The 18,652-nt window shown below is 43.1% G+C and overlaps 1 protein-coding gene across 2 annotated transcripts in view; it reads right to left on the bottom strand.

Moving 5' to 3' along the window:
- Positions 1-18,652, bottom strand: part of Filip1 (filamin A interacting protein 1) — a 151,751-nt gene that overhangs the window by 15,412 nt on the left and 117,687 nt on the right. For both annotated transcript variants that reach the window (XM_057768845.1, XM_057768844.1), the window contains exon 5: positions 323-3,128. In XM_057768845.1, the coding sequence (XP_057624828.1) occupies positions 323-3,128 (2,806 nt within the window). The remainder of the gene's footprint in view (positions 1-322; positions 3,129-18,652) is intronic.

Below are 18,652 nucleotides of genomic sequence, written 5' to 3' on the forward strand. Positions count from 1 at the left end.
CCTAAGCTAAGGCATAGCTATAATCTTAAATTATGTATTCTGGGGCTGGAGAGATGGCTCAGCGGTTAAGAGCATTGCCTGCTCTTCCAAAGGTCCTGAGTTCAATTCCCAGCAACCACATGGTGGCTCACAACCATCTGTAATGAGGTCTGGTGCCTTCTTCTGGCCTGCAGGCATACACACAGATAGAATACTGTATACATAATGAATAAATAAATTTAAAAAAAAATTATATATTCTGCTTCCTCCTCCCACCCTTCCATTCTGCCCCCCACTACTCCCCAACTTGCTTGCACTCTGCCCTAGGTCCTCCCCTACTCACCACCGACTGGGTTCCTCGGGTGGAGGACGTTGTGACCGGGGTTATAGTTATAGTGCTGGTCACTTTGCTAGCACCGGGTCGTGAAGAGAGGTGGTTCCTGGGAGAGCGGAGGACTGTGCCGGTAGAAACTTCCTTCTCTGCTGTCACACTGACAGGCCTGACGGTGATAACTGGACTCCCGCCTTCAGCGGCAGGCCCCGGGGACCGTTTGAACTGAGAACCCAGGTGAATGTGAATTTTGTTGTCTTCCGTGGTGATGATATTGGCATTGGAGTTGTACTTCCGCACGGGGGTTGGAACAGTTTGTTTTTCTGGGGTGACTTTGAGGATAGTCCTTCCCACCGGCACTTCCTGGGATTCAGGAGAGACAGCGATTTCAGGGGGAGCTGCGGACGTTGACACCGTCATGATCTGGATGGGAGACGCGGGCCTGTCTGCAAATGCACCCCTTCCACCGTCCGGGCTCTTCTCTCTGGAAATAGTAGTAATCGTGACAGGGGACATGGCTCGTTCTGGGGCGAGAGTAGGATCTGCACTTTTGGGCTTTTGCGACATGACATTGGGTGATGGAATAATGGTGATCCTTGGTTTCTGATTGCCTAAGGTAGGAATGACGGTGGTACTAGAGAAAAACTCTTCAGACGTGGGGCTTGTGATCTCCAGGGTTGCAGTGCTGTTCTCATGGTCCGGTGTCACACGGATGTGCAGAGGCTGGCCCTGCTTTGGTGCTAGCACTAGCTCCCCGGGGTGCCCTGCACCTGGGTTCGACCGAGGCCCTTTCTCCTGTGGGGTAGAGGGGCCGTTTTCTCTTTTTCTCATCCAAGGAATCCAGGACTTTCTCATGGTGAGCTCGTTCGCTGCAGGTGGATACCTGTCGAGGACCGAGGATCGTTCCATGGGTTTCTTCATGCCCACCTGTCGAAGATTACTCATGATGTGGTTTTCTTCCTGGAAGGATTTGCGAATGAACACAGCCGGGGTCTCCTCCTCCGCAGCGTCTCCGCACATCGCCTCGGTCTGCACTCCGGTGGAGGCCACCGGCACGTCCACCATCCTCCTGCCATTCCCGCTGGGCCTGAGAGCGCGGCTGTAGCGCTTGGAGAGCTCCAACTCTTTGGTCAGATTGAGAACCTCGCGCCCCATGTTCTTGTTCTTATTTTCTTCTTCCATAAATCTTTGCTGAAGGACCGAGTAGTCGACTTGGAGCTGCGACAGCTGGTCTTCTTTGTTCATCAGTTCGTGGATCTTCTCCTTGAGAGCCTGCACCTCAGCCTGCAAATCACGACTTTTAGCCTCCTCCAGCCGAAACCTGTGCCGCAGCTCGGCCTCCTGGCTCACAGCCTCTCCTTTCTCTGTCGCCTTGTTCTTGGCCATTTGGTGCTTGATTTCCTCTAGCTGCTGGGAGAGGAAGTTTGCCTTATCCTGCTCGGTTCTGAACTTCTGCTCCAGCTGGTCATACTCATCTTCTGTCTTCATCAAGTCCCCTTCTACCACCTCCAACTGCTGGAGACGCTTCTTCAGTCTCTCGATTTCAAGCGTTAGTTCCCGGATCTTGTTATCCTCCGGGCAGGTGAACTCAGGCCCCTTGCACGACCTACCTCGGCTTATTTCTCTTTCTATCTCCTCAATGCCATCCAGCCGCTTCTTGAGCAAGTCCACACTGCAGCTCAACTCACAGGACTTCTCCTCCTCACTTCTCAGCTTACCCATCAGTTCGTCTCGCTCCTTTGTCAGAGTGGACACCTTTTCCTCCATTTCCGACTTGAGTTTTAAAAGCTTCTTGCTTTCCTCGATTAGTTTTTCCGTGACGTCCATGACCTTTCCCTGCTCGACCTTGAAGTTTTTGTTCAAGCCGTCCACTTTTCTCTCTTCTTGCTTTATTTTTTCCATCATGTTCTTCCTCTCATCCACCAGCATCACCGTGAAGGACTTGAGCTTAGTGAGGTCGTCCTTGAGGCTTAGCTCAGCCTTCTCCAGCCTGCTTTCCGAGCACTCGAGTTCTTTCACTCGACTCTTGACCACCTCCAGCTCGTCCAGCAGGTCCTTGGTGAGGTTCTTCTCTTTCTCCAGGTTCAGATGGAGCTGGGTACATTCCGACTTACTCCTGCTGAAGGCTTCCTCCAGTTTCTCCAGTTCAGACATCCTCTTCTGCAGCTTCTCCACTTCCAGTCGGAGCTCCTTGCTGTGATGCTCCTCCTCCTGGAGCTTCTTCTTCAGCTCCCTGCACTGGGCCTCCGTCTTTGTGATCTCTTCATCCTTGCCCTCCATCTCAAGCACACGCTTCCGCAGGCTTTCCACTTCGGCCATGAGGCTGGAGTTCCCACACTCCCCTTTGGCAATTTTATCCCTCAGCTCCTGGAGCTCTTCCTCTGCCTTCTGAAGATTTTTATTGGTCTCTTCCAGCTCCTCAATCCTTTGAGATAAGCCCACCAGCTTGAGTCGGAGTTGTCTGTTGTGAGACTCTTGGTTAGCCAGTTTGGCATTCATCTCTTCGTGCTCCTGGGAAAACCTCGAGGCCTTGTGTTCAAAGTCTGCTTCCAACTTGAGCAGTTTCTGGCGGTCCTCTTTGGATTTGTAGGTGATGGCTTTGAGCTTGTCTTCCTCCTCCCTCAGCTTCTGAGTGAGGTCCTGGACTTTCTGACTCTGCAGGCCCAGCTGCTCAATGTGCATCTGCCTCTCGTCCACCAGCACGAGCGCGAAGGACTTCAGTTTCACAAGCTCGTCTCGCAGTTTATTGAGCCGCTTAGCATTTTCTTTTTCTTTGCGGGCTTGGTAAGCCTTTTCTTGTTCAAGGAGCTTTTTCAACCTAGAAGCCAAAACATAAGCTCTATGTTAAGAGAGGAATAAGTAAATAGATAAAGTCTTAGCTTAAAGAAAAGCAAAAACAAGAATGCTGCCCCATGGTCCCTTATTACTTCAGAAGAGTATGACGTACCAATGGCTTTCAGGAAAACTAGTGAGAAGCCAGGACAGTAGTTACCCTTGGCAAGGGGCGGTGACTACTAGGGAACATGAGAAGGGCTCAGAGGGCAGGAGGTTCCGTTTTATGATTTATTTTCTGGATTGCTTAATTTATAACATTTCATAAGCCGAACACATGATATGAGTACCTTAGATTGGGCAACAATAATGACTTTATATAATGCTTTCTGTGTTCCGGGAACTAGTGTGTACTTTATCCTAACAGGAGCCCTACATGAAAAGTACTGCTACTTCACCTTCATGTGGTGAATGCTGAGCGGGATATGTGTGCCCGTGTGACCTGCCACAGACACACAGAGTGAATGGGAGTGCTGGAACTCAACTCAGCCACCAGGCCTCCAGAAGCCTTACTTATCTCTCCCACACCATCTAACTTCAAGGGAGAAATCTACTTAAAAAAACAGATCAGAAAAGAACTTACAGGTCTTTTGATTTTGAACTTTTGACTGTAACTACACAAGCCAGGCATGGTGACACTTGTCTTTAATCCCAGCACTCAAGAGGGAGAGGCAGGTGGATCTCTGAGTTGTTCGAGATCAGCCTGGTCAACAGAGAGAGTTCCAAGACTCCTAAGACTACACAGAGAGATCCTATCTCAAAACAAACAAGCAATCAAACAACAAACAAAAGAACAAACCTTCCCCTGCCCAAAACTACACAACTCTCATCTTCTAGAGAGAAGGCAAAGCATGCTTTCTAAAACAAGTGCTGCTCTACCCAAGCATTTCCACTAACACCAAAATCCACTGATCACAAAGGTTTGATCAGTTTTGTGATCTAAACACTTTTTAAAATTGATGATTACGTAGAGAAAAAATCTAAATGATGACTGAAGTAAAAATGTGGCAGCCACAGGAATTACATTTTGTAGGTATGAAATAATGCTTTCTCCATGTCCTTTATGTATAGCCTTAAAAAGGAAGAGACGTTTGTCATTCTTGAGTTGGTCAGTTTGTGTGTCTTTTCGAGTCTATGTGTGTATAAACACGTTCACACAGGCACCAGACTCCTTAGAGCTGTGGTTGCAGGTATTCATTCTGCACCCAGCTTGGTGTGTGGGTCCTGGGATCCAAACCCCAGTCTTCATGGTTGCACAAAAATGCTCTAAACTGCTGAACCATCTTCTCCAAATCTTAACGTTTTGTTAATGATTATAGCTGAATACCCATAAAAACAGAGTTAATATTAAATTCAATAGCCATAAGTCAATGTACAAATACTCTTCAGAAATATTATGTTTATAAGAGATACAAATTATAAACCACTAGCATGTTTTTAAGTATTCCTTCAGTGTATTTTGTAGCTTTATTATTTAGAATGTTTTATTTCATGTTTATGACAAGGTCAGCTGTCAACCAAGTATATTAAAAATGTCTCACGTTGCCTGCCTTGCACAATAAATGTTTGGGCATATTATAAAAACTACTTAAAATAAATTTAACTGTCACATAATTCCTACAGAAATTGTTATGGTGATGTCTAAGTTTTTATGGAATTTATAGAGCAATATTTTTCTGTTTAAAACAAACAAAAAAAAAAACCTTGCATTTAAATCCCACACATTGCCCTGAGTGACACCTAGCAGCTTCACCCTTGAAGTGAGTAAGGCATGAGTAAAAGGGCATTTGTTGGTCATTTACTGTTACTATTGAGGGTAATGGAATGACTGAACTATGATAGAGAGCAAAGCTTATGTAGTAACCTAAGGCACACGTAGGCGAACACAGGGTGGAGAAAATGAAGAGAAGAAAATTGACTTTTCCAGGAGCAGCTGGGGAGCAATGCTGACAAGAAAACTTCTTCTAGGGAAGTAAGGTTTGAGGTCCTAGGGAATTGCTAAGTCTTACCACAGTTCAGGAAGTTCACCAATGCTCACTGCAATCTCTGCCTTTCAATAGTTAACTCAACAAAGAAAGAAGGATGGATGATAGATAGATAGATAGATAGATAGATAGATAGATAGATAGACAGACAGACAGATGATAGATAGATAGATAGATAGATAGATAGATAGATAGATAGATATCGATGAATGTATGGATAGATGATTCATCTAATAAAAGTGCTTGCTGCCAACCCTGATGATCTGAGTTCAATCCCCAGAATATAAGGTAGAAAAACAAAAAATTTCCTAGAAGTTGTCATTTGGCACACAAGGATGTGCAAATGCACATACATACACATAAAGAATGTGACAAAAATGTAAAAGGTAGGTGGCTTAGAGTTACATGTATGATATGGCATGGATAGATAGAGTATAGAAAAGTTTAATATGCAATGTGTTTAATTATTTTACTTAATTTTCATTTTGAATGTAATTATACCATTTTTATAAATAAGAGGCATTATTGAACTTAATCAAAGGCACAGAATTAGGAAGGGAAGGTTGAGATTTGGACTAGATCTGTTTGAGCACATATTGTACTTTAATAGCAATACTATTAAAGAGACACTGCCTGGACAGATCAAACTGATAAGACTTTGTTCAGGTTAACTTTACCCTGAATGGTTCAATCTATCTTGTAATTGTTAAAAATCCTTTTGGATTGTTTTCTTCACTTAACACTTATGCTTATACCTTGCATTATGTCAATGGAAAAAAAAATGACCCCAATCATTAATAGAAAGTAAGGTCAATGCACATGGCCTGCCAAATGCTCTCAGGATCTTCCCCTGCTGGCATCCATCCATTCACTAGTTTGGACACTGTCATTCAGTTATGTGTCATATCCACTGGACTGTTCCTCTGAGTTCACAGTCTTCCCCTAGGAATATTTCTCATGTCAATCTTTCCAGATGTTTCCACTCAAAGTTTTTTTTTTAAAGATGTATTTATGTATTTATTTATTTATTATACAACATTCCTTCCATGTATGCTTGCATGCCAGAAGAGGTCACCAGATCTCATTACACATGGTTGTGAGCCACCATGTGGTCGCTGGGAATTGAACTCAGGACCTCTGGAAGAGCAGTCAGTGCTCTTAACCTCTGAGCCATCTCTCCAGCCCTCCACTCAAAGTTTAAAGGCAGTTTTTATTCTTCCCTTTCTCTTATATCTCCACATTTATTTTCTCGGTAAGTGTTATCATTTCCATCTTCAAAATAGGCCCCAAATCCAATTACTTTCCAACTCTGCCATTCTTTTTTCTCTCGATCAAGTCACTATTCGCTTTTAGCTGGATTGTTGCAACATCCTCTAATCTGACTCTGAGTTCCCATTCTTGTTGCCCTTGAGCTTTTCTGTTTCTGGAAGCCTGTGTGGTTTCAAAGGGGCAGGAGAGAGAGAGAAGGAGAGAGAGAGAAAGAGAGAGAACAAACTAGATCATACCACTCTACTTGGAAAAAGAAGGGGAAAAAGGAAGTGGAAAGAGTACAGCAAGATCAGTTATTTAGGGTGTGTGTGTGTGTGTGTGTATGATAAAGACATATACATATTTGTGTGAGAAAGAGTGTGCTCTCACTTAATAGTCTCCTTTCATTTAAAGTCTTTGTTTTCCTTTGGAGAAATAGCCAAGTTGATAAAAGAATCAATGATAGCATACTATTGTTAACAAATAACTATATGACACATATCTCCAGTCCGTGCGGAAATAAGGGATGCAGGTAACTCTTATCAATGTCTCTCAGAAAGGAAACTGCCAGATATTGTATCAATACATACACATCACATATGAAATGTTGTTATCGAGAAAGTAGAGGCTGGATTGTATGAGGCTCCTATAACTAATAGGTTACCAGAAAGATTAGAGCAAAAAACTGCTAAATGACGTCATGGTGATGAATCTAAAACATTGGCAATTTATCCAATAAGGAACCCAGTTTCTTCAATAAATAAATTTCAACATAAAAAAAATCACCTGAGAATCATCTTACAGGTTAAAATAAAATCATTTCAGTCTCTCGGTGTGTGAGATTTTGTTTGTATTCTGCGAATAAAGCTTGGTTGGAGTCGGGGTGGAGCTAGTCACTAATTAGCCGTAGGGGTCTGGAGAACTATATGGAGAGACAGGAAGTAATAAAGGCAGAGAGAGCCGGGCGCTGATGGCGCACGCCTTTAATCCCAGCACCTGGGAGGCAGAGGCAGGCGGATCTCTGTGAGTTCGAGACCAGCCTGGTCTACAGAGCTAGTTCCAGGACAGGCTCCAAAACCACAGAGAAACCCTGTCTCGAAAAACAAAAAAAATTAAAAAAAATTAAAAAAAAATAAAGGCAGAGAGAGACTTGGGCCCTTTGAGACTGAGGAACAGAGAAAGGAGGCAACTGATGGCTGCTCCAGGTTCTCCGATTGCCCAGGTCTTTACCCTGACATCTGACTCCTGATTTTTTATTGATTAGGATTAATTAGGTTAATGCTTCAATCAATGATTATCTATAGATTCAAATAAATTTACAAGATATACCAATAAAATCTTTTTTTTTTTTTTTTTTTTTGGTTTTTCGAGACAGGGTTTCTCTGTGGCTTTGGAGCCTGTCCTGGAACTAGCTCTGTAGACCAGGCTGGTCTCGAACTCACAGAGATCCGCCTGCCTCTGCCTCCCGAGTGCTGGGATTAAAGGCGTGCGCCACCACCACCCGGCTCAATAAAATCTTTTATATTCATATTTAGACTTCATTTTGAATGAGAAAATTGAAAAATTTGTGTTGTTGAGGAATTAGCAAATTTGAGATTTGATTACAGATTTTAAATAATATCTTTCAGAACACTCATCTTTCCAAAATACATATTGAAATATTTATGAGTGAAGACATAAATTAATGTGAGATTTGTATCAAAACATTCTAAGAGAGGAGGAATGGATAGAAGCAGGCTGGTGGCAGATTCATTGACGAAACTAAACAAGGGGTGCACTAGTGACTTTATCTTTGAAAATATTTGAAACTTTACATATGGAAATTTTTAATTCTTCTTTGAATTTTTAACTTCTCTAGTTCCCCAAGTCTCAGTTCCTTTCATTTCTGATATTTTAGCCTTCCTTATAGTATCATGGTACTCTGATATCTGTGGTTATGATTCTTCCATTCTTCCCCAGTTTACAAAATTAAATTGTTAGGCATTTTTAAAAATTTTTATTTGATAATCTAACTCGTGCTTTTTTTTAAAAAATATTTATTTATTTATTTATTTATTTATTTATTTATTTATTTATTTATTACATATACAATATTCTGTCTGTGTGTATGCCTGCAGGCCAGAAGAGGGCACCAGACCCCATTACAGATGGTTGTGAGCCACCATGTGGTTGCTGGGAATTGAACTCAGGACCTTTGGAAGAGCAGGAAATGCTTTTAACCTCTGAGCCATCTCTCCAGCCCTCTAACTCGTGCTTTTATTCCTTCTGTTTTGATCCACATGTATTTGTGAATTATCTCTTTTTTTAAAGTATAAGGACATACTCTTATGAGGAATAATAGAGACGTAAGGTCCAGCTCCATGTTCGTGTCTTTTAATAAGCACAGTTTTGAAGTAGTTACTAGTTTATGTCCCTTTTGATGTAGGGGCCTGCATACGCCCTCACTTTTACGTGGAAATAAGTGATGTACAGTTTCATGGATCTCCCCCCTCCCAACTTCTTTGATACTCCTACTTTTCAATCATTTCCCCAAATGTATTGGTGTTAATCCCAAGCAGCAATTGTCTCCTTGTGTCCTTAAGAAGGTATCTTTTGCCAGCATCCCCAATGTGAACTGCTGATGTCACTGAAGTCACCAGGGCTTGTTCTTGGTCACATCATGCTAATTCCCACTCTTCTCAGCACATCACTTTTGCTCCTCCTCACCCCCAACTCCCTCGCTCTATCTGTCTCTTCAAAACAAAGGGCGGGTTCAAACTAGCAAGGGCTTGATAGTAATCAAAAGAGTCAAGCTTGCATGCAATTTGAAGTCTTTAGTCACAATGCATTTTTTTCCAACTAGAGAACAGTCCACAGCTAAGCAGCATGTTCTCATGATGGGGCTTGACTTTATGAAATGATTGAGGAATAAGAGCCTCTTTTAAATAAATCACCCTATTTCTTCAAGTCAGTGGCTGTTATACTTATCCAGAAATAACCCAATACCCTCAATGTGCTGCAGAGAAGCTGGATGAGGGAGAGGGGGGCGAGGCAGGGTTATCCAGCTTCACAGTTAAGATTCTATCAGCGTTTGATGTTGACTTTTTCTTTATCTTGGATTTGTGTTACTAAAATATTGTTTATCTTGATTACTGATTCTCTGGCAAATTCTCAAATTTTAGGGCCTAGGCGGCGGAAGCACCGGCGCACAGACAGTTCCGGCCGGCGGAGGCACCAGCACGCAGGCAAGTCCGGGCGGCAGAGGCACCGGCGGGCAGGCAGGCCCGGGTGGCGGAGACACCGGCAGTCAGGCCCGGCAGGCAGGCCTAGGCAGCAGAAGCACCGGCGCACAGACAGTTCCGGGTGGCAGAGGCACCGGCAGGCAGGCCTAGGCGGCGGAAGCACCGGCACGCAGGCAGGCCCGGGCGGCGGAGGCACCAGCACGCAGGCAAGTCCGGGCGGCAGAGGCACCGGCGTGCAGGCAGGCCCGGGTGGCGGAGGCACCGACAGTCAGGCCCGGCAGGCAGGCCTAGGCGGCGGAAGCACCGGCGCACAGACAGTTCCGGGTGGCGGAGGCACCAGCAGGCAGGCCTAGGCGGCGGAAGCACCGGCGCACAGGCAGGCCCGGGCGGCAGAGGCACCAGCACGCAGGCAAGTCCGGGCGGCAGAGGCACCGGCGTGCAGGCAGGCCCGGGTGGCGGAGGCACCGGCAGGCAGGCCTAGGCGGCGGAAGCACCGGCGCGCAGGCAGGCCCAGGTGGCGGAGGCACCGGCAGGCAGGCCTAGGCGGCGGAAGCACCGGCGCACAGACAGTTCCAGGCGGCGGAGGCACCGGCAGGCAGGCCCGGGCGGCGGAGGCACTGGATACAGGATAGTGCGGGCAAGAAACAGTGAAGCCTGCACTGAGAACAGATTGCCCCGCTACAATTAAATCAAACCCAATAGATAGCATCGGTAAGAGGAGATGGGCAGACGCCAAGGCAAGAATTCACCCAACAATCTGAAAAACAACATGAAAACACCAGAACCCAATGATCTTACAACACAAGGACTTGAACACCCTATCACAGGAGAAGAGGAAAAAACTGACTTTTTGAAAGCAATAGAGTCCCTTAAACAACATGTAAAAAACGCCCTCATAGAAATGGATGAGAAGTATAACAAAAAGTTTGAAGAAATGAGTAAATACGTAAATGATACCCTGGGAAGCCAAGAAAAAACGATCAAACAGGTAATGGAAACAGTCCAAGAATTGAAAACTGAAATGGAAGCAAGGAAGAAAACACAAACTGAGGACCAGCTGGATATGGCAAATATAGGTCAACGAGCAGAGACTACAGAAACAAGCATAATCAATAGAATATAAGAGATAGAAGAAAGAATCTCAGATTCTGAAGACAACATAGAGAAAATAAACGGACTGATCAAAGAAAACACCAAAACCAACAAATTCTCATCACAAAACATTCAGGAAATATGGGACACAATAAAAAGACCAAACCTAAGAATAATAGGGATAGGAGAAGGAGAAGAGGCACAGCTCAAAGGTCCAGAAAACATTTTTAACAAAATTATGGAAGAAAACTTCCCCAACATAAAGAAAGATATTCCTTTGAATATTCAAGAAGCATACAGAACACCAAACAGACTGGATCAAAAAAAAACGTCCCCTCGCCATATAATAATCAAAACACAAAATATACAGATTAAAGAAAGAATATTAAGAGCTGCAAAGGAAAAAGGCCAAGTAACTTATAAAGGTAAACCGATCAGACTTACACCTGACTTCTCTATGGAAACCATGAAAGCCAGAAGGTCCTGGATAGAGGTACTACAGAAACTAAGAGACCATGGATGCAAACCCAAACTACTATACCCAGCCAAGCTATCGTTCACTATCAATGGAGAAAACAAGACATTCCAGGATAAGAACAAATTTAAACAATACGTTGCCACAAATCCAGCCCTACAGAAAGTAATAGAAGGAAAATCACAACCCAAGGAATCCAACATTGCCAACACTGCCTACAATAACCCAGGCATCTAGCGACCCTTCAACAGCACAACTCAAAGAAGGGAGACACACAAACTCTTCTACCAAAAGCAGTAAGAATAACCGGAGTTAACAATCACTGGTCATTAATATCACTTAATATTAATGGTCTCAATTCACCAATAAAAAGGCACAGGCTAAGAGATTGGATACGAAAACAGGATCCAACAGTCTGCTGTTTGCAAGAAACTCATCTCAACCACAAAGACAGGCATCTACTCAGAGTAAAGGGTTGGGAAAAGGTTTTTCAAGCAAATGGTTCTAAGAAAAAAGCAGGTGTGGCCATACTAATTTCTAACAAAACTGACTTCAAACTAAAATCAATCAGAAGAGATCGACAGGGACACTTTATACTCATAACAGGAACGATTCAGCAGGATGAAGTCTCAATCCTGAATATCTATGCCCCTAATATAAAAGCACCCACTTATGTAAAAGAAATATTGCTAAAACTCAAGGCAGACATCAAATCACACACACTAATAGTAGGAGACTTCAACACACCTCTCTCACCAATGGACAGGTCAATCAGACAGAAAACTAATAGAGAATTAAGAGAATTGTTGGAGGTAATGAATCAAATGGACTTAACAGACATCTATAGACCACTCCACCCAAATAGGAAAGAATACACCTTCTTCTCTGCAGCTCATGGAACCTTCTCGAAAATTGACCACATACTTGGAAACAAAGGAAACCTCCACAGATACAAAAAAATATCAGTGTCCACCTGTGTCTTATCAGATCACCACGGATTAAAGTTAGAAGCCACCAACAAAGCTACCCCCAGAAAGCTGACAAACTCATGGAAACTGAACAGTCAACTACTGAACCACACCTGGGTCAAGGAAGAAATTAAGAAAGAAATTAAAGTCTTCCTTGAATTTAATGAAAACAAAGAGACAACATACTCAAACCTATGGGACACGATGAAAGCAGTGCTAAGAGGAAAGTTCATAGCACTAAGTGCCCACTTAAAGAAAATGGAGAAAGCATTCATTGGGGACTTAACAGCACACCTGAAAGCTCTAGAAAAAAAAGAAGCAGACGTGCCCAGGAGGAGTAGAAGACTGGAAATAATCAAACTGAGGGCAGAAATCAACAAAATAGAAACACAGAAAACAGTCCAAAGAATCAATGAAACAAAAAGTTGGTTCTTGGAGAAAATCAACAAGATTGACAAACCCCTATCCAAACTAATTAAACGACAGAGAGAGAACACGCAAATAAATAAGATCAGAAATGAAAAGGGGGACATAACCACAGACACAGAGGAAATTCAGAGAATCATTAGATCTTACTACAAAAGCCTGTATGCCACAAAACTGGAAAATGCAAAAGAAATGGACACTTTTTTAGATAAGTACCATATACCAAACCTAAACCAAGACCAGGTGAACGATCTAAATAGACCTGTTAGTCGCGAAGAATTAGAAACAGTTATCAAAAATCTCCCTTCCAAAAAAAGCCCAGGGCCAGATGGTTTCAATGCAGAATTCTACCAGAACTTCCAAGAAGAGCTAATACCTATACTTCTTAATGTATTTCACAATATAGAAACAGAAGAGTCATTGTCAAATTTTATACTAATGTGAGAATTTCTCTTGCCTCACCCTAGACCTAGCTCTGATAACTAGGAGCTGGAGAGATATTTTGTATCTGTAAAGAAATGATGGCTCTTTCATAATAGGACACAGCTTTTGACCTTTATGAGTATATTAAGCTTACATTTTTTGCTTTGTTATGTATGTGTGTGGGAGGTGAGGGTGTTGTATGGCATGCAAATGGAGGTCAGAGGACAATGTGGGGGCTGGGTTCTCTTTCCACCATGTAGGTCACAGGTACTGGACTCAGTCATCAGGCATGGCAGCAAGTGCCCTTACCAGCTGTGTTTGTTTTGTCTTTCTCAGTAATGAGGATGTATTTATAACACCATTATATATTTTTCCTTCTCCCCTTCTGGTGAAGACCACCACAATTGTAAACCATCTCTAAACCTTTGACCCTAGTCCACTGTAAAGAGACAAGGAATTCCGTGGCACAAAAATCAAGAGAAGAAAATTTAAAAGTCAACTTGTTTCTAGCAGCTTTTATGACTTGTTCTCACTTCACTACAGACAGTCCTGTAGTCACAGTCATGAGTTTATATGGTAACACTACAGCCTCTAAACTTGAGAAAAAATGAGCAGTTAGTGTATATACTTTGGTGGCATAATCCAAGTAATTTAAATAACTGATTTTGGAGAGTTATGTGTAATTCTGCTCTAGAATAGACATAAATATTGTGTCTTAATGTCTAGTTACTGAAAATAAAAGAAGGATATGATGATTATTCTTGGTTGTCAACTTGACTACATCTGGAATTAACTAAAACACTAAAATGGAGGGCACACCTGTGAGGGACTTCTGCTTAATTTGAAGTAGGAAGAGTCACAGCTAATCCAGATCTTGAGTGGGAAGACACACCTTTAATACAGATCATTTGATCTGGGAAAACCCACCTCTAATCTGGGTCACACCTTCTGCTGGATGTCTATATAAGATTAGGGAAGAAGGAAGCTTTTCATCTTTGCCTGCTTGCTCTTGCCTTGTTAGCAAGTTCATTTCATCACTGATATTAGAGTCTACTTCTTCAGGATTCTGGCATATTCGGAAGATAAGTTGGAACATCCAGCCTCATGGACTGAGAAAATACTGAATCCTTGGACTTTCTGTTCACAACCAGTCATTATTGGATTAATAGGACCATAGCCTGTAAGTCATTCTAAAAAATCCCCTTTCTACACCACACACACACACACACACACACACACACACACACACACACACTCCCTTTTTTATACATATATAGAGAGAAATTCCTTCTATAAGCTCTGCTACTCTGGGAAATCCTGACTAGTACAAAGATATGCATTTGGATTCTCTGTGAGTTAGGCTAACAACTCACAACAAACTTAACTAATTAGGAAGTCAAGTCCATAGTAGTTTATCTTTAAAATGTACAGATGGCAGCAACTTACACACACACACACACCCCTACACAGATAATAACAAATTACCCTTCATGAAGGTTATAGAACTTTTTATTTGCAGCTAAGCACATGGTCTGTATTTATACAGCAGAGTAAAACATCAATTTATTCTAAATCTAATAATGTTCTCATTTGCAATGATAAATCTTATAGTTTTTAAAATAATTTAGTATTTTAATAGTAAAAAGCTATTTGTCATAGTAAAAATTAAGCTCTAAGTAGTTGCTAGTCATTTACTTATAAAACCATGGATACGTCCGGCATTTTCTGACAGTTTGCTGTCTACCAGGAGGCCTGTATGTGAAAATCATCAAGAGGGAAACCTTCGATCACACATGCTAGTATGGTGCGTTTGGAAATATTACCACTATGATTCATTAATTCACTGAACAATTTAATAGAGATTGGTTGAATGCCCTCTACCTATTTCAATCAAGCATATTTTACAGGTCACTGCTGCTGTCTGGGCCAAGACTAACTTAACAAAGGGCTCTCCGTACAACACCAACACCTGCACCAACTCCTGGGACTTCACCATTGATACCAACTCTCCTGGCTCAAAAAGACACCAACCAACTAAAATCTGGTTTTAAAGGGCACATCTGCTATCTGCTCTCGTGTCTCACTTATTCACCTGTGCCTCACCTGTACAATCAGGGCATTCTCTGTCCCATTCTTTCTGATAGTTAATGACCCTTCCCACGGCTAGCCCCATTCATAGGGCTGGTAATAAAAATATTTTTTCCCTAGCTACCTGCCTTCTCATATCCCTCAAGAAACAGATGCCTGAGGTCTCCAGGATGTCAGTAAACCAGATGCCTCTCCAACCACACCTCTCCCTGAGAGTGAGCCCACCAACTCCCGACTCTCCCCTCTCCCATGCACACCATGCCAGCAGGAAGTAGCAAGTCTTGAGACGGTGCCCCCTATGGCCAAGGAGTCTGGGATGCTTGGTTGGAAGTGTCAACCTAGGCCCCTGGCACCCCTTTATCCAAAGAGTCTGGAATGTTTGGGTGGGGCTTCAGTCCAGACCCTGGCAAATATTTTGGAATGTTTGAGTGGAAAGTTCCATTTCAAGCCCTCTCCCCTGGGAGTTGCCTCAGTCCAGACTCCACCTCCGAGAAAACCCGCCAAACAGTGACCCCTCCCCAGAGAGGGTCAAGACCACTCCCACAGGCTATTTAAACTGTCCCCCAGAGACGGAACATGTGGTCTTTCAGGTTTTCCTTTCCCCTCTCCATGATTTCCCAGAGGGCCACCCGGGAGTGCTGGCATCTATTAAACCTGGGCTTTTTCTAATTCGGCTTGATTTGGTATGATTTGGATTACTGCATCAGCGGAGAGGTTTATTGGGCTCTGTTGAAGTTGGCAATCTGGTCACGTTCAGCACAGAGACAAAACTTTGCTAACAATGGGGTTACACAGATGCACCCTGACAGCGCAGACGACGCCATTCGTCTTCAGAATAAGTCATGTGAACCTAAAAACACCATGAAAGCTAGACTCTTTTTGAGATACAGCGCCCTCCAGCCCCACTGAGCACTGACTATAAACTGTTTATTTTGATATGCTTTGCGGAAATCAATGTTCCTCAACATTTTGAAAAAAAAAAAAGCTAAAGCTGAACTTATTTTCATGGTTGTTTAATACAATCTGAGCTTACTCCCATGCCGTGTCAGAAATCAAACCTGTTTACTTAAGTATCTGTTATCACTGCTGTTCTCAAATGTTTCGGAACAGCTTTTAGAGCCCTTCTACATTCTAGCCGCTGCCAGCTCTCACAAGACTTCACATTGCAGAGGGAATAAAACCAGAACAACAATAACACTGGAAGCAACATTTAGTCTGAAATTAGCATAGAGTGTTTTTTGCTTTGTTTTTCCTTATCGAGAATTGTAAATTAGAAACTACACGCGCAGCAAGGCTTCCTGTACAAAGTGTTCAGGACACATCAGTTGAACTGATGGTAAAAAATAAGGGATTTCCCCCTCCAACAGAAAATCAGTGCTCATCATACCACAATGAGGTACATCCTGGTCCAGTTTCAGCCAAAGATTCTGAAGCATCAGCAAAAGTCACAATAAATATGATTTTCGAGGGTTGTCACCATCCACATTCGGTAAGAGCAGCAGCCGTGAACTAAAAGTCTGTTGTCCCTATAGCCCCTGTCAGTTGGTCAGGACGCTGCAAATGTCCCCGTCCAGCTTCTGAGGGGCTCTGCAGTAACTCTGAAGAAAAGGGGTTCGCTGCAAAGGAAAAGCATGTGCTCTGAAGTGGCTGCATCGTTTAAGTCACAGCAGGTAGCTTTTTTTGCTTGTTTGTTTTTAGTACCAACAGGTACTAAAGGCTGCTCCCCAGCAGCAGGCCCAGCTCAGCCCCTTACTCCACAGGGAATTAACCATCACATTCCCGCCCTGTCATCAGAACAGTGCAAGGTGGATGCTGTGTAATAAAGCAGCTTGGAACCACTGAGCGATGACGTCATTCTTCCCATACACAGTTCATAATTGTGCAAATTTACTTTGGGGCTGTGAGAAGAAGGGGTGGAGCTGACCTGGGCTGGCAAGGTGGGCCTCTTTGAAGCGGGAACTGTGTTCAACACGGAGCAAAATGCACTAGGGAGAAAGCTGAAGTTGAAGAGGAAGCACCTGAGGTAAAGAAAGGATGTGTGTAAAATGCCCTCACTTTTTCAAATTGCTAAGCCATAGAGTTTACTCAGTACAGGCTGGTATCTGCATTGGGAAGGCTGAGAGATAAAGAATAATCAGGATTTTGATCTGAGCAATTAGAATACGGTCCTTGCAGAAATAGCCACTCCAGGAGGAATGGAGTTTGGCAAGTAGCCAACAGTTCTTTTTAGGACACATTGAGTTGGAAAAGCATATTTAGCATCCAAATGGTCTGTCAGTATCGACATATAGATACTGACTTTACATGAGATGCACAACCTTTTTAGTCTTACTTTAAACTTATCATTAATAAATTAAACAAACATTGCTTCATTTAAAGACTAGCTTTTTTCTATAAATAGTAGCCTTTCTTAAACTTTTGAATACAGATCAACTGAAATGTATACTCCAGTGTTCTATGGTGTGTGTGGATAGTATTCATGGGATTTTGGTTCTCCAGACTGAGTCTTAAGTGGGTCAAGAATGGTCCTAACTTTTCAGAGTGCTAAAATCTGAAGACAGCGCATCATCTGGGCTTCATGATGGAACAGAGCACAAAGTCAAGTCTTCTCAGGATTGCTCTTTAATCCAGCTGACCATGAAAGCAGGTGATAAGATGGACAGAATTCCCGAGCGTTTGAGAGAAAGACCTAGCTTAGCTTATGGCAACCAGGGAGTTTATGTGTCACTTGCCAGCATACTGTATTTCATCTCAGGTTCTGCTCTGTATTGTGAGGAGTGGATGCAGAGAGGAGCCAGGTAGAGTGAGCGTGCAAGAACAGGATCACAGGACGATAGTCTGGAGGTGAAGTTTTCAGCTGGGGTAGAGAAGCCTTCCTCCAGGAGCTCCTCCTGGAAGTCTAGAGATGCATTGTGCATTTCATGTAAACGTGTTGCTACATGTAACTATGCCTCTTTCTTTGAGACAAATACAACCCCAAATTCCTATGAATTACAAATATCAGGAGTTATCAGACAAATCAAAAAGCAGTGGAGAACTGAGCAAATTAGGGAGTCCTGGAGGGAGGGACAGGGTATATAGTCCAGGGCATGGAGTAAGAACACGTGCATGATTAGAGCACAGGATTTAGTGACATTGTAAGAAATCATGAAGGCTAAAGATAGCAAAATGCTGTCCCCTATATTCCCATATTAGATGTGGAAGAGTCATAGACCTTTGTTTTCCAGATCAGGTTAGTGTGTTTTCTTACTCATTTAAGAAAAGGCTAAAGCTAAAACTGAGCTGTCATCCCAGCACATGGAAGGTGGAGCTGACAGGCAGCAGAAAGAATGGGTACGGGCACCTTTTCCTCTGTTTTCTAAGAGCACTCTTTTCCTTTGTGCTGTAGGAAGGAATCTGCAGGTCACACTGTTAACAATTTGTTCTGAGTTAGCCTTTCATGGAGATATGTCTCGTGAAGAAAGTGATGCTCAGAAGCCGTGGGAATCTGTGATCCTACCACACGGAGAGAGGATGAGGGGAAGTACAGGCACCAGCATGGAGAGAAACACCAACACCAAAACTGGAGTCTGCGGGGACAGGCA

This window comes from Chionomys nivalis, chromosome 4 (assembly GCF_950005125.1).
Source record: "Chionomys nivalis chromosome 4, mChiNiv1.1, whole genome shotgun sequence".
Lineage (NCBI taxonomy): Eukaryota > Metazoa > Chordata > Mammalia > Rodentia > Cricetidae > Chionomys > Chionomys nivalis.